The sequence below is a fragment of the Rana temporaria genome (genome assembly GCF_905171775.1).
Source record: "Rana temporaria chromosome 2 unlocalized genomic scaffold, aRanTem1.1 chr2j, whole genome shotgun sequence".
NCBI classification, from domain to species: domain Eukaryota; kingdom Metazoa; phylum Chordata; class Amphibia; order Anura; family Ranidae; genus Rana; species Rana temporaria.
This window is the reverse complement of record NW_024404414.1, coordinates 36703-52744: the sequence shown is the minus strand read 5'-3', so window position 1 is coordinate 52744 and position 16042 is coordinate 36703. Positions and strand designations below refer to the sequence as shown.

The 16042-nt window shown below is 49.8% G+C and overlaps 1 protein-coding gene across 1 annotated transcript in view; it reads left to right on the top strand.

Annotated features, from left to right (window-relative positions):
- The window catches only part of LOC120921620 (T-cell surface antigen CD2-like), a 43061-nt gene that overhangs the window by 21998 nt on the left and 5021 nt on the right, over window positions 1–16042 (top strand). The window contains exons 2-5 of the mRNA XM_040334131.1: window positions 3619–3927; window positions 6173–6412; window positions 12669–12776; window positions 14697–15079. Of these exons, the coding sequence (XP_040190065.1) occupies window positions 3619–3927; window positions 6173–6412; window positions 12669–12776; window positions 14697–15067 (1028 nt within the window). The 3' untranslated portion in view covers window positions 15068–15079. The remainder of the gene's footprint in view (window positions 1–3618; window positions 3928–6172; window positions 6413–12668; window positions 12777–14696; window positions 15080–16042) is intronic.

The window sequence follows — 16042 nt, the reverse complement described above, 5'->3', positions numbered from 1 at the left end:
GGGGAAGATCCCTGAGGTTGCCCGCGTCACCCGGATCAAAAAACTGGAATCAATCCAGCGGATCCGGAGGGACAGGGGCGAGCTCATCTGTCCACCGAATGTCATGGGGTGTGCATGCTAGAGTACTGCACGCCTGTCCCCTGATCCATCTGTCCTCACTCTGGGTTTTTGGACCCACAGTCTTCGGACCCACAGTCTTCGGACCCACATGTCTTCGGACCCACATGTCTTCAGACCCACGGTCTTCGGACCCACAGTCTTCAGTTCCATGGTCTTCGGACCCACGGTCTTCGGACCCACATGTCTTTGGGCCCACATGTCTTCTGACCCACGGTCTTCGGACCCACATGTCTTCGGACCCACAGTCTTCGGACCCACATGTCTTCGGACCCACATGTCTTCGGACCCACATGTCTTCGGACCCACATGTCTTCAGACCCACGGTCTTCGGACCCACAGTCTTCAGTTCCATGGTCTTCGGACCCACGGTCTTCGGACCCACATGTCTTTGGGCCCACATGTCTTCTGACCCACGGTCTTCGGACCCACATGTCTTCGGACCCATTGTCTTCAGACCCACATGTCTTCGGACCCACATGTCTTCGGACCCACAGTCTTCGGACCCACGATCTTTAGACCCGCGGTCTTCGGACCCACATGTCTTTGGACCCATGGTCTTCGGACCCACATGTCTTCGAACCCACAGTCTTCGGACCCAAGATCTTTAGACCCACGGTCTTCAGACCCACATGTCTTCTGACCCACGGTCTTCAGACCCACGTGTCTTTGGACCCACATGTCTTCAAACCCACATGTGTTTGGAGCCACAGTCTTCGGACCCACAGTCTTCGGACCCACGGTCTTCGGACCCACATGTCTTCGGACCCTTGGTCTTTGGACCCACATGTCTTTGGACCCACAGTCTTGGGACCCACAGTCTTTGGACCCGCGGTCTTCGGACCCACATGTCTTCGGACCCTTGGTCTTTGGACCCACATGTCATCAGACCCACATGTCTTCGGACCCTTGGTCTTCGGACCCACATGTCTTTGGACTCACAGTGAGGACAGATGGATCAGGGGACAGGTGTGCAGGACTCTAGCCCGCACACCCCACGGCATTGGTTCCATTTTCATTGCGAAACCCTCGTTAACCGCGTTACTCACTGTATACCGGTATGTCTCGGAATAACATGACGCTCGTATATAAATGGAGTTATATGCCATCTATGAAATGTTATCACTCATTCATAGTATTTTGTAGTCGTTTTGAGGAAGTCTCTGCCCAGGGTTGGTAAATAAAACATTTTTCAGTCATCTATATTCTGGGGGTGGGGCCTCTGTGGTAGGATATTTGTTTCACGCCTACCCCGACCCTCAATACAAAAGTGTGAAAGTTTTTTCCGTGGGACACCATTTGCAAGCTAAAATTCTCCCCCCCCAAAAAAAAATTCTTCTCCCTTCCAGTAATCCTGCCAGCTTGTAGGTCGGCACCAGTGGCAAGAAAAGGGGGGACAGCAGGGGTGGCTGCCCCGGGCACTGTGGTATCATGTGAGCAATGGCGGCTGGTGCTCCATCAGTCGGGGGGTGTCAGACACACCTGACCACAGACCCCCATCACTCGAGCCTGCCACACCAAACTAACCCCCCCTGTCGCTCGAGCCCGCCACCGCACACCATTGACAACACTGCCAACCCCCCCTCCCCAGTTGCAGGCTTACCCCCTCAGCCCTGCGCTTACCCCAGTGCAGTGGCGGCTTTCCCCCCCCTCCGTCTCCTCCTTGTCTCGGCCATCACTTCTCCTCCCAAACCAATCAGGTCTTAGGACAGGGGGGGGGGGGTCTTAGGACTTTTGGCCAATGGGGTCTCAGAAACCCGCTTCCTGTATGGCCGGTAGGAGAAACAGGAAGACATTGGCAAAAAAATGTCTTCCCTATTGTCACACTGATTCTTCTCTTGACCAATCAGGAAGTGGGGTCCTGAGAAGGAGAAAAAAAGGAGAAACTACCCTATTGGCCGAGGGAGGAGGAGGAGGGAAGTGCTGCCCGGGGTAAGTGTTGCGGGTGACCGGCTGACCGGGGGGGGCTGTGCACTGTTTGCACTTCTCCCCAATAAAATATGCCAGTGGCAACCACTGCCATTGACCCACACTGATTTCGTTTTAGACATGTGCAATTTGTTTAGTTCCAAATTCATTTTTAAAGAATTTTAACACATTTTTTAATTCCGAAATTTACAAATTTTCAATTGTTTAAATTTCTGCATTTTCGGATTTCTTGGATTTCCGAATTTCTTTCTTTTCGTAATTACGAATTTCTGAATTTTCGGAAATTTGAAAATTTCGGAAATTTGAAAATTTCGGAAATTTGAAAATTTCGGAAATTTGAAAATTTTGGAAATTTGAAACACGAAAATTAAAAAATTGGAAATTCGAAAACCCGAAAATCGGATACTTAAATATTCAGAATTAAAAAATTTGGAAATTCAAAATCGGAAATTCGAAAATTCAGAGTTTGAAAATTTTTGAATTTTCAAATTTCTGAATTTTTAAATTTCCGAAATTCAAATTTTACATTCTTGAATTTTCAAATTTCCGATTTTTGAATTTCTGAAATTGTCAAATGTTTTAAATTTTAGAATTTCTGAAATTTTCAAATTCGGAAATTCAAAAAAGCCGAAAATGCAGAAATTTAAACATTCGGAGATTTCGGAATTAGGGAATTTACGAAAAGAGCTAAAAAACGAATAAAAAGAAAACGAAAATGAACAAATTCTTCAGCAGTGCACATGTCTAGTTCTTTTATTCCTTTTGGGGTGAATAGGATGAGAGATGAACTTGTAGATAACACTGGCCCAGATTCAGTAAGAATTGCGCATAAATTACGGAGGCACAAGGCAACGATTTTGCCCTGCGCCCCCGGCAAATTTGCGCCGCTGCCCACGATTCACGGAGCAGTAGCAAAATTGCCCGGCATAAGCGCGCGCAATTTAAATGATCCCGCAGGGGGCGGGAATCATTTAAATTAGGTGCGTTCCCGCACCGATCGTAAAGCGCATGCGCCGTCGGGAAACTTTCCCGACGTGCATTGCGGCAAATGACGTCGCAAGGACGTCATTTGCTTCAAAGTGAACGTGAATGGCGTCCAGCGCCATTCACGAATCACTTACGCAAACGACGTGAAATTCAAATTTCACGACGCGGGAACGGCGGGTATACTTTAGCATTGGCTGCCCCTAATATTAGAAGAGGCAGCCTTACGCTAAAGACGCCGTACGGAAACTCCGTAACTTGCGTACGCAGGGCTCGCGCAACATTGTGAATCGGTGTTAGTATGCAATTTGCATACTATACACAGATCACAATGGGAGCGCCCCCTAGCGGCCATCGCAAGAATGCAGCCTAAAATCTGCGTGGCATAAGAGCCTTATGCCACGCAGATTTTAGGCTGTAGTCGGCGTTACGTTGTTCCAGAATCAGGAGCATTCGTAACGCCGGCGCAAGCAAGCAATTGCGCTGCGTAACTATGGTTACGCAGGCGCAATTGCTCTCTGAATCCAGGCCACTAATAATAACGCAGCCATCATATTCCACCCAATTATCTCTGATTTCCCCCAATAGGAGCAGCTGTGGGGACCATGAGCCAGAATGCTTACTCTCTGGATACCTCGGTGCAGCTCGACGTTTCAGGCGAATGCAACTTATTGACAAGTGACGCTGTGGAGTGGAAAAAGGACAACAAACGTCTACAGAAGAAAACGAGTTCTCGCCAAACAGAGCTGGATCCCAACTGTAACTGCAAAATTCTATCCAACGGAAGTCTGTATCTCCAACGCCTGGAGAAGGAGGGAGAAATGACGTACGTCGTAGATGTGCATGACAGTATTGGGAAGCACAAGTGTACTAAGTCGGTGACCGTGATTGGGCAATGTGAGTGACACCCAATTATGTTATACCACAGAGGGGCGCTCCTCCTCAAGACCAGCTCAGATTTTACTGGAATGTCATCTGTAATATACTCATAACATAACTACATACACCACACATCTCCCTCTATAGAAGGGTCTGGAAAGGTTTTAAACATGGGGCTCTTCAGGCATGGGGGGGAGTAAAAATGCCCCATATGAGTGTCCCATCATTGGTGTCAGTGGGAGGAATAGTGTCCCATCATTGGTGTCAGTGGGAGGAATAGTGTCCCATTATTGGTGTCAGTGGGAGGAATAGTGTCCCATCATTGGTGTCAGTGGGAGGAATAGTGTCCCATCATTGGTGTCAGTGGGAGGAATAGTGTCCCATCATTGGTGTCAGTGGGAGGAATAGTGTCCCATCATTGGTGTCAGTGAGAGGAATAGTGTCCCATCATTGGTGTCAGTGGGAGGAATAGTGTCCCATCATTGGTGTCAGTGGGAGGAATAGTGTCCCATCATTGGTGTCAGTGGGAGGAATAGTGTCCCATCATTGGTGTCAGTGGGAGGAATAGTGTCCCATCATTGGTGTCAGTGGGAGGAATAGTGTCCCATCATTGGTGTCAGTGGGGGGAATAGTGTCCCATCATTGGCATTAGTGGGAGGAATAGTGTCCCATCATTGGTGTAGGTACTGGTCATGGTATGGGTGGGGTGGGTCCTGTAGGTACTGGTCATGGTATGGGTGGGGTGGGTCCTGTATGTACTGGTCATGGTGTGGGTGGGGTGGGTCCTGTAGGTACTGGTCTTGGTGTGGGTGGGGTGGGTCCTGTAGGTACTGGTCTTGGTATGGGTGGGGTGGGTCCTGTAGGTACTGGTCATGGTATGGGTGGCGTGGGTCCTGTAGGTACTGGTCTTGGTATGGGTGGGGTGGGTCCTGTAGGTACTGGTCATGGTATCGGTGGGGTGGGTTCTGTAGGTACTGGTCATGGTATGGGTGGGGTGGGTGCTGTAGGTACTGGTCATGGTATGGGTGGGGTGGGTCCTGTAGGTACGGGTCATGGTATGGGTGGGGTGGGTCCTGTAGGTACTGGTCTTGGTATGGGTGAGGTGGGTCCTGTAGGTACTGGTCATGGTATGGGTGGGGTGGGTTCTGTAGGTACGGGTCTTGGTGTGGGTGGGGTGGGTCCTGTAGGTACTGGTCTTGGTATGGGTGGGGTGGGTCCTGTAGGTACTGGTCATGGTATGGGTGGGGTGGGTCCTGTATGTACTGGTCATGGTGTGGGTGGGGTGGGTCCTGTAGGTACTGGTCTTGGTGTGGGTGGGGTGGGTCCTGTAGGTACTGGTCTTGGTATGGGTGGGGTGGGTCCTGTAGGTACTGGTCATGGTATGGGTGGCGTGGGTCCTGTAGGTACTGGTCTTGGTATGGGTGGGGTGGGTCCTGTAGGTACTGGTCATGGTATCGGTGGGGTGGGTTCTGTAGGTACTGGTCATGGTATGGGTGGGGTGGGTGCTGTAGGTACTGGTCATGGTATGGGTGGGGTGGGTCCTGTAGGTACGGGTCATGGTATGGGTGGGGTGGGTCCTGTAGGTACGGGTCATGGTATGGGTGGGGTGGGTCCTGTAGGTACTGGTCTTGGTATGGGTGAGGTGGGTCCTGTAGGTACTGGTCATGGTATGGGTGGGGTGGGTTCTGTAGGTACGGGTCTTGGTGTGGGTGGGGTGGGTCCTGTAGGTACTGGTCTTGGTATGGGTGGGGTGGGTCCTGTAGGTACTGGTCATGGTATGGGTGGGGTGGGTCCTGTATGTACTGGTCATGGTATGGGTGGGGTGGGTCCTGTAGGTACGGGTCATGGTATGGGTGGGGTGGGTCCTGTAGGTACTGGTCTTGGTATGGGTGAGGTGGGTCCTGTAGGTACTGGTCTTGGTATGGGTGGGGTGGGTGCTGTGGGTACTGGTCATGGTATGGGTGGGGTGGGTCCTGTAGGTACTGGTCATGGTATGGGTGGGGTGGGTCCTGTAGGTACTGGTCTTGGTATGGGTGAGGTGGGTCCTGTAGGTACTGGTCTTGGTATGGGTGGGGTGGGTGCTGTGGGTACTGGTCATGGTATGGGTGGGGTGGGTCCTGTAGGTACTGGTCTTGGTATGGGTGAGGTGGCTCCTGTAGGTACTGGTCTTGGTGTGGGTGGGGTGGGTGCTGTGGGTGATGAGTTTCGGGCACATAATAATAATGATAATACATTACAGATAATATCTTCTCTTGTGTTGCAGATCCTGTGGACACTCCATTCATGAACTTCACATGTCACGATAGGAAGAAGATAGAAGTGTTTTGTTTTATCCCTCGGGGGACGGAGCCGGAATTATATCTGAAGCAGGGAGGAGCTACACCGAGGAATGGGAAATCCCTGAGCCAAAATTTTACCCTTAAACCAGATGCAAATTTCACTTGTACTGCCAAAAACAAAATCAGCGAAACATCTCACACCCTAACACCCAACTGTGATAAGGGTGAGTCAGCGATTTGTTACATTGTTTCCATGGAATAAATATCACTAATCAGCTTCCAGAAGAATTGTAAAATTGTCATTGTTTTGGCTCCATTGACATTTGACGTTTCAGGATCTCGAGTAGAATCACTGCGAACGCAAAACGCACTGCAATCGCAATATGCGCGGTCAGGTGCCATTCAATTACAAGGGTTTTGCTGCAAATATCGTACAAAAATCGCACAACAGTCGTGGCAAACCACATCACATGCCCAATAGAAGCTCCTTTTTGGGCGACAAGCTTTCGTGCCTTGCGGTTTGCTAGGACTGCGATGCGATGTGTTGCGGCAAGATGCCAAATGTCATTGGAGCCTCAGACATACATGACTTTCACACGGCTCCATCGCAAGAACAAGATGCAATTTTTGCCGTGTTTCTGTAAAAAGAATGTGTGACTCCAAAAAATGCACCAAAAAAATTCAACTTTTGCCACATTTTCCTCTCATTTTCATAGGGAGGCGGGGTTTTGCATTGTTTTTTTTTTATTTTTTTTTTTTACAGTACCCAAAATGCAGCTTGAAGTAGACATGTGCACTGCCAAAAAATGTGTTTGTTTTTGGTACAATGGCCCAGATTCAAGAAGCAATTGCGCCCGTGTAACCATAAGCTACACGGCGCAATTGCTTACTTGCTCCGGTGTAACGAGTGCTCCTGATTCAGGAACCTCGTTACACCGACTGCAGCCTAAAATCTGCGCGGCATAAGGCACTTATGCCTCGCAGATTTTAGGCTGCATTCTTGTGCTTGCCGCTAGGGAGCGCTCCCATTGTGATCAGCGTGTAGTATGCAAATTGCATACTACCAACTGATTCACAAACTTGCGCGGGCCCCCGCGCAAGCCAGGTACGGAGTTTCCGTACGGCAACTTTAGCGCAAGGCTGCCCCTTCTAATAGTAGGGGCAGCCAATGCTAAAGTATAGCCGCCGCTCCCGCGACGTGAAATTTGAATTTCACGTCGTTTGCGTAAGTGCTTCGTGAATGGCGCTGGACGCCATTCACGTTCACTTTGAAGCAAATGACGTCCTTGCGACGTCATTTGCCGCAATGCACGTCGGGAAAGTTTCCCGACGGAGCATGCGCTGTACGCTCGGCGCGGGAGCGCGCCTAATTTAAATGATTCCCGCCCCCGGCGGGATCATTTAACTTGCGCGCGCTTACGCTGGGCAAATTTGCCGGCGCGCCCTCGCAATTCACGGAGCTACTGCTCCGTGAATCGAGGGCAGCGCAAAATATTTGCGGGGGCGCAGGGCAAAATCGTTGCCCTGCTCCCCCGCAAATATCGCGCAATTCTACTTGAATCTGGGCCATTGTTTTTTTGCATTTTTCCAAAATACGGATAGTCGTTAAATTCAAAAATTCGAAAGTTCTAAAATTCTAAAATTCGGGAATTCGGAAATTCGGAAATTAGAACATTCAGAAATTCAGGAATTCGTAAATTCAAAATTTCAGCAATTCTGAATTCGAAAATTCTGGATTCGGGAGTTTGGAAATTCGTAAATTAAAAAATTCGGAAATTCGGAAAATCAGAAATTCGGAAATTTGAAAATCCAAATCGAATTCTGAATTTTCGAAGTTCTGAATTCACTGTAACGGCTACCCAAGTAGTGGGAGGGTATCAGCCGTTGGAGACGTCCTTTTCCCTGGCAAGTTGCGGTATGCAAGTACCGCCGGTATATCCCCATCCACGAGATCCAGAGAGTACACAGCACACTTTTATACAGAATTTGGAACATCCCACCCCCTTGCTATCAGAATAATTAACATGAGCCAATTATCTATCATTTAGCCTGACGAGGTGGCTAGGCGTCTCGTCTGCAATTCCCCACACATACAATGAACTTCAATCACATTCTAAAAGTCATTTAGTGGAGGTAATTATCTCCTAGAGACGTCCCGTCTCTGACAACAGCTATTAACCTGCAGAACACAATAACAAGGTATTTCACAAGCCGGCTCCACTTAGCATTTCAATAGCCTGAGCTAAGCATTGAAGGGTCATTGTCCTATTGACCTAGTCAGGACAAAATTAACCACTTGTAATGTGTCCAGTATCTTCTGCAATGAACTGTCAGTAATGTCCCATCTTCTGAAATACATAGTTCCGTTACACTGCTCCCCCTTTGTGGAACACTCCGGCAGACACGGATTGATCCTTTTCGGGTCAACTTGGGGATGTCCGGTCCGCTGTTAGGCTAAAAGTTCAGTTTGCTTGAACAGTCCGTCGGCATTCCCATTGGCTTACCAGGTCGGTAGCTGATGGTGAAGGTGAATAATGGAATTCAGTTCTGGAACAGTCACTTGCTTTGCTCTCTCAATGGCTCCCAAAACCTGTTGCTGATGCTCTTGGGACAGATACGGCACCACCTGGATGCAAATCCCATTTAATCTTTTGACAATTTCCGCCTGTTTGTGCATTTCAATGTTCAAGCCACGGGACATCTCATAATACATGACATAGTGTCGTTGCATCTCTGATTTCTCACTGGCCAACTTGTCACATTCCCATTTTAGACTGTGATATTGTGCCGGATCTACAGTACATGTCGGGGAAGGTAGTCTTACCCGGGTCTCAGCAGCAAGCGAGTTGGTTCCAGCAACGCGGGTGGTCACGGGACAAGCAGTAGCAGGTGTAGGTAAATACGCCGAAGTCAGAGGGCCAATGTCGTTGCCCAGCACCACCTCGGCAGGTAGGTTGTCCATGATACCAACTGTGGTCTTTCCTGACCCGACTCCCCAGTCTAAGTGCACCCGGGCGGTGGGTACGCGAAATACAGCACCCCCTGCGACCCGGACGGCAACTGTGCGAGTTCTCTGGCTTTACCAGATGTTTTTGAATCAAAGTGATAGTAGTCCCGGTATCTCTTAGGCCTTGTGCTACTTGTCCATTCACCCGTACCTCCTGACGGTGATGCTGACGGTTATCTGGAGAGGCAGCTTGTATTGGGTCTGCCTCATACAAAATTCACAGACATTCCTCAGGGCCCACCTCGGTCTCTAGGCAGTGGGCCGCAGAGGGACGTGATGGAGTGACCTCTGTGTTGGGTGTTGTGCGTCTCCAGTTGTTATTGGTAGCTCTCAAAGGGCAATAACGAGCAATATGTCCCGTGTCGCTGCAGTGATGGCACGTCACCCTAGACGAATCACGGAGATAGTTGTTAGGCCCCTGAGGACTTGGTGGTCCTGGTGGGACTGGGGCCCGAAACTCTGGGCGTGGGGTGACGGTTGGAGTACGCGGTTCTACCTTCTGAGCCAGCCGCATAGTACCCTGGCTTACTTTCCTTGTCTCCGCGTACTCATCTGCTAGCCGAGCCACCTCGTTTAAGTTAGCGGGACGGCGATCTCGTACCCAGTCTTGTATGTCTGCGGTCAGGTCTTGGAAGAAATGTTCCATTAGGAACAGCTGCAATACTTCCTCCCCGGTGTTGGCCTTGCACCCTTGGACCCAAAGGGATGCCACCCTTTGTAACTAGTTGGCCCATTCCATGTGGGAGTCCACAGCCTTCTTATTGGGCTCCCGGAAGCGACGGCGTTAGGCTTCTGGAGTTACGGCGTATCGGGTTAGCAGCGCCTTTTTAACTTGCTGATATTGTAAAATATCCTCTGGAGCAAGAGCCCGAAAGGCTTCATTGGCTTTGCCTGACAATTTCCCCGACAAAATAGTGACCCATTGGTCTGGTGGTACCTGGTGTAGTGAGCACTGCCTCTCAAAATCCGCCAAATATCCATCGATTTCCTCCTCACTTTCTACAAAAGCTTTAAATGCAGTGAACGGTATTTTCTTTCCTGTAGCCGCGGGTGGGGGGGGGTAGGAACTGCAGGTGTAATGGGCTGTCTCGCTCTTACCAGTTCCAGTTCTTGTCCCCTCTTCGTTTGTATCTCCTGCCTTGCTTCCCGGAACAGCTGGTTTATTAGTTCCACGGACGTTTCTGGATACAAGGATAATCTCCGCTGTACAATCCCAGTAATTACATCTTCCTCGCTGACCGGTGCAAGGGGCTCCGTTCCTTCCATGGATCCATCCATTTCGTCCAGCTCCAGCAGGTCAGCTATCAGCTCCCTCCGTGGTCTGTTGCTGGCACTCCTACCACGACTCTCCAATAAATCTTTTAGTGTGGGTCTTTTCAGCCTGGCGTACTGAGACTGCAATCAGCACTTGCTCTTTGGATAAAAGGACCATCCCACCGCTGCCAACTAATGTAACGGCTACCCAAGTAGTGGGAGGGTATCAGTCGTTGGAGACATCGTTTTCCCTGGATAGTTGCAATATGTAAGTACCGCCGGTATATATTCTAATACACGAGATCCAGAGAGAGAGTCAGGGTCAGCTGTAAAATAGCAGAATAGCAATCCAAATGAATGCCTTTTCAGGAACGAGACAAGGCTATGTTTTGAAGGGTCAAGTAGACTCTTTATTTTCAAGTACATAGCACACTTTTATACAGACTTTGGAACATCCCACCCCCTTGCCATCAGAATAATTAACATGAGCCAAGTATCTATCATTTAGCCTGACGAGGTGGCTAGGCGTCTCGTCTGCAATTCCCCACACATATAATGAACTTCAATCACATTCTAAAAGTCATTTAGTGGAGGTAATTATCTCCTAGAGACGTCCCGTCTCCGACAACAGCTATTAACCTGCAGAACACAATAACAAGGTATTTCACAAGCCGGCTCCACTTAGCATTTCAATAGCCTGAGCTAAGCATTGAAGGGTCATTGTCCTATTGACCTAGTCAGGACAAAATAAACCACTTGTAATGTGTCCAGTATCTTCTGCAATGAACTGTCAGTAATGTCCCATCTTCTGAAATACATAGTTCCGTTACATTCACTAATTTGGAATTTTTCGAATTTCTGATTTTCTAATCTCCGATTTTCGCATTTTAAACATTTTGAATTTGGTGGGCACTGATAGGCGACACTGATTCGCACTGATGAGGAGGAATTAATAAGGCTGCACTGATAGGAATTACTGATAGGTGACACTGATGAAGAGGCACTGGTGGGCACTGATTGGCAACACTGGTGGGCACTGATTGGCAACACTGGTGGGCACTGATTGACAACACTGGTGGCCACTGATTGAGACTGTCCTGATTATCAGTGGAGATGTCCCTTTTACATCGGTTATCGCCTCTCCTCTCCTCTCCTCATGCTGTTCAGCATCAGGAAAGGAAAGCCAATAACCGACTTCTGTTTACATCGTGATCAGCTGTGATTGGATACATGTGGTAAAGAGTCACTGATTGGCTCTTCACCTCAATCTGTGATAGGCAATGTCTGGAGGACACTGTGACTGTAGCCACAGGCGTAGCTAGAACCATCAGGGCCCCAGTGCAAATAACAACGGAGGGCCCCCCTTTCCTCCTAGCCCAGTGGCGGAATGCCAGGGCCCAGTTGCAAGTGTCAGCTTTGCAACCCTGGTAGTCCCACCACCGGTGTCAGTATATATTTTTTTATTATTCTTTCTTACATTTTTTATTTATTATTTTACAATTGTATTTCTTATTATTATTTTAGGACCCCTGTTGGGCTATAAAAATGACATTCTGTATTTACCAGCCTCTTCCCCACTCTCCATACTGAAAGCATGCCCTGCTGCTGCTGGAGGGGGGGTAGCCGGCACCACTGCAGGGGAATGAGGGGGGTCAGAGATGCACACAGAGGCCCGGGGGCAGCAGAAGCTGGATTGGAGTGGCGGTGGGACTGTCATTTACTAGAACTGATCCCTTCCATTTTCCTCCTGCAGCCGCTGAATGCATGCGGGAGCGAGGGGGGAGGAGCAGGCTTTCAGTGGCTGCAAGAGGAAAATCAAGGGGATTGGTTCCTCTATATCCCTCCCCCATCGCCCCTCCTATCCAGGTGTACAGGAGATCTGCACGAGCCCCCTGGAGCATGGGATTGGGTTGTAATTGTGACCCTTGTGACCCCCGTAGCTACGCCCCTGCATTTGGCTATCACACTTTCATGTTATTATAAACCTGCCTTGTCCACAGATGTAAAAGGGGGTGAAAGGGGTTCACAGGCCACCACAGGCCACTAGTAAGTACTCGCTATAAATACGTGCGCAGTATAGACCGCGGCAACCAGTGATGAAGGTTATTTGAGGTGTACGATCTGGAATGAGATCTGTAGGGGGGGGAGGGGGGTATTTATAACGAACTGTCTGAGCCCCCGAAACACGTTGTCAATCTTTGTCATTTGACTTTTTCCAGAAGAAGGATGGAACTGGTACCTGTACCTGGCTGTGGGCGCGGGAGGCGTGGCTTTCATCATCTTCATCGCCCTCATCATATACAGCGTGAGATCCTGCCGGAGGCCAGGTGAGCGCCATCTTTGTATTTCATGGGATCCGGTGCCGGCTACATGGAAAAGTCACATGACCGCAGGTGGCCATAGACACAAAGATCCGCCATCCAACCAGATTGGGGCTTTTCCCCCGAGGTGATCTCACACACCTTACAATCATGGGAAAGATTAGTCACTAAATGACTTGGCATGACCAACCCCCTAACAATGTGATGTACACCCCCCTCCCCCCCCCCGGCACACATAGACCCTCATAGTACATAGCAGAGGGGGCATGGAGGTCCAATAGTGAATGGCGGAGAGCCAGGACCAGTACAGAGTATGGCGGGGGAGGGGGCAGCAGGTCCTGGAGATGAGAATTCTCATACAGAACAAATACAAAGCATCCTGTACACCGAGACCGCAGTCTACTTCCTGTGTCACCGCGTGTCACCCCCTCACAGTATACAGATAGGAGGACCTGTCCCTCCCCCGCCTCCACCCCACTCTTCTTCATCCCTCTCTTCTCATCACTCCGTCACTATCTCTCCTCCTCCTCTCTCTATTATCTACTATCTCTCCTCTCCTCTCCCTCTCTCATTTCTCCTCTCTCCTCTCTCTTCCTATCCTCTCTTTCTCACCTCTTCTCTCCCTCTCTCTCCTTTCCTTTCCCCTTTCTTTCTCTCCTCTCCCTCTCTCTTCCTTTGACCTCTCCTTTCCTCTGCCCTCTCTTTTCCTCTCTCCTTTCCTCTCCTTTCCCTCTCTCTCTTCCTTTCTCTTCTCTTCACCTCTCTCTCTTTCTCTCGTCTCCTCTCCTCTCTCTTCCTCTCTCTCTTTCTCACTTCTTCTCTTTATCCTTTCCTCTCCCCTCCCTCTCTCCTCTCCTCTCTCTCACTCTTCCTTTGTTCTCTCCTCTCTCTCTCTCTCTTCATTTCTTCTCCCCCCTCTCTCTTTCTCTCCTCGCCTCTCTTTCTTGTCTCTTCTCTCCCTCTCTCCTTTCCTCTCCCATTTCCCTCTGTCTCTCCTCTCCCTCTCTCTTCCTTTGTCCTCTTCTTTCACCTGTCCTCTCCTTTCCTCTCTCCTCTCTCTCTTTCTCTCGTCTCCTCTCCTCTCTCTTCCTCTCTCTCTCTTTCTCACCTCTTTTCTTTCTCCTTTCCTCTCCCCTCCATCTCTTCCTTTCTCTTTTTCTCCCCTCCCTCTCTCCTCCCTTCTCCTCTCCTTTTTCCTCTCCTCTCTCCTCTCTCTCACTCTTCCTTTGTTCTCTCCTCTCCCTCTCTCTTACTTTCTTCTCTCCCCTCTCTCTTTCTCTCCTCTCCTCTCTTTCTCATCTCTTCTCTCCCTCTATCATTCTCTCCTCTCCTCTCTTTCTCTTCTCTCCCTCTCTCCTTTCCTCTCCCCTTTCCCTCTTTCTCTCCTCTCCCTCTCTCTTCCTTTGTCCTCTTCTTTCATCTGTCCTCTCCTTTCCTCTCCTTTCTCTCTTTCTCTCTCTCTCTCTCTTTCCTTTCCTCTTCCCTCCCTCTCTTCTCTCCTCTCCTTTCTCTCTTTCTTACCTCTTCTCTCCTCTCTCTCCTTCTCCCTTCTTTTCTCCTCTCCTCTCCCTTTTCTTGCCTCTTTTCTCTTCTCTCTTCTTTTCTTTTCTCCTCTCCTCTCCTCCTTATATGTACTCCATAGTAAACACCCAATTCCACCAATTATGATATTTAAAGGGCCAGTCCACCCAAGACAAACCCCCGGGCTGCATTGCCAGCCCTCCTCCCACATCCCACTCCCTGTATCTCTCAGCATTCACTTTACATTATGGAGATTTCAGCGGCAGAAGTGAGACTGTTTTGGTATCACAAGTGATCTATGACAGCAGACCGACCCACCAGAACTGGCGGCTTTAGGTGGAGTGCTCCTTTAAGTGCCTTTGATTTACACATATAAAGTGACCGCCCCCTTTTGTGTCTCCGCAGATGAAGAGACGATGTACAACAATCGCCGGCAAATCATACAAGAGCGCCATCTGCCACAACCTCCGGTCCAGGCCAGCGCCCCTCCCCCAAGTGTCGCCACCACCGATGAAATAGACTACATCAATTCCCAGAAGCCCCACAGACAGGGGGCGCCAGAGACCGCCCCGGAGGGCAAGAAAGGGCGACGGACCAGGCCGAGACCCCCGGAGCCCCCAAATGTGCAGTCTGAGAACCTTCCGCTGCATCACCAGGGTGCGGCGCCACAACAGACGAGGCCAGCTCTGCCGGGAAACCACCCCAACGACACCGCGCCGAGACCGACACCGCGCACCAAGTCCAAACCGCCCCGGCAGAACCGGAAGAGCCACTAGATGGAAGCCGGGGTAAGAAATGGTGTAGGGCAGCCTGGCAACATTGCCGGGGATACAAATATGTGGGAAAAAACATCAGGGAGGTCCCCCCCCCAATCCGAACCAGGCCCTTTGTGTCTGGTATGGATTTTGAGGGGAACCCCGAAATCTACACCAGACTCTTATCTGAGCACACAGCCTGGCAGGCCAGGAAAAGGGGCGTGGCGAGCAAATGCCCGCCTCCTGAACCATACCACGCCACGTGCCCTCAACATGGGGGGTGCTTTGCGGCAAAGCATGGGGACAAAGGCCTCTTCCCCACAACCCTGGGCAGTGGTTGTGTGGGTCTGGGGGCCAGCGGGGGAGGCTGGAAGCCACCTTTAACACATAGTATGTCTGCAGTCTCTGACCATCTCCTGTATCATGCCTGCAGTCTCTGATCATCTCCTGTACTATGTCTGCAGTCTCTGATCATATCCTGTATTATGTCTGCAGTCTCTGACCATCTCTTGTATCATGTCTGCAGTCTCTGATCATCTCCTGTATTATGTCTGCAGTCTCTGACCATCTCCTGTATTATGTCTGCAGTCTCTGATCATCTCCTGTATCATGCCTGCAGTCTCTGATCATCTCCTGTATCATGTCTGCAGTCTCTGACCATCTCCTGTACTATGTCTGCAGTCTCTGATCATCTCCTGTATTATGTCTGCAGTCTCTGACCATCTCCTGTAGTATGTCTGCAGTCTCTGATCATCTCCAGTATCATGTCTGCAGTCTCTGATGATCTCCTGTACTATGTCTGCAGTCTCTGATCATCTCCTGTATTATGTCTGCAGTCTCTGATCATCTCCTGTACAATGTCTGCAGTCTCTGATCATCTCCTGTACTGTGTCTGCAGTCTCTGATCATCTCCTGTACTATGTCTGCAGTCTCTGATCATCTCCTGTATTATGTCTGCAGTCTCTGACCATCTCCTGTAGTATGTCTGCAGTCTCT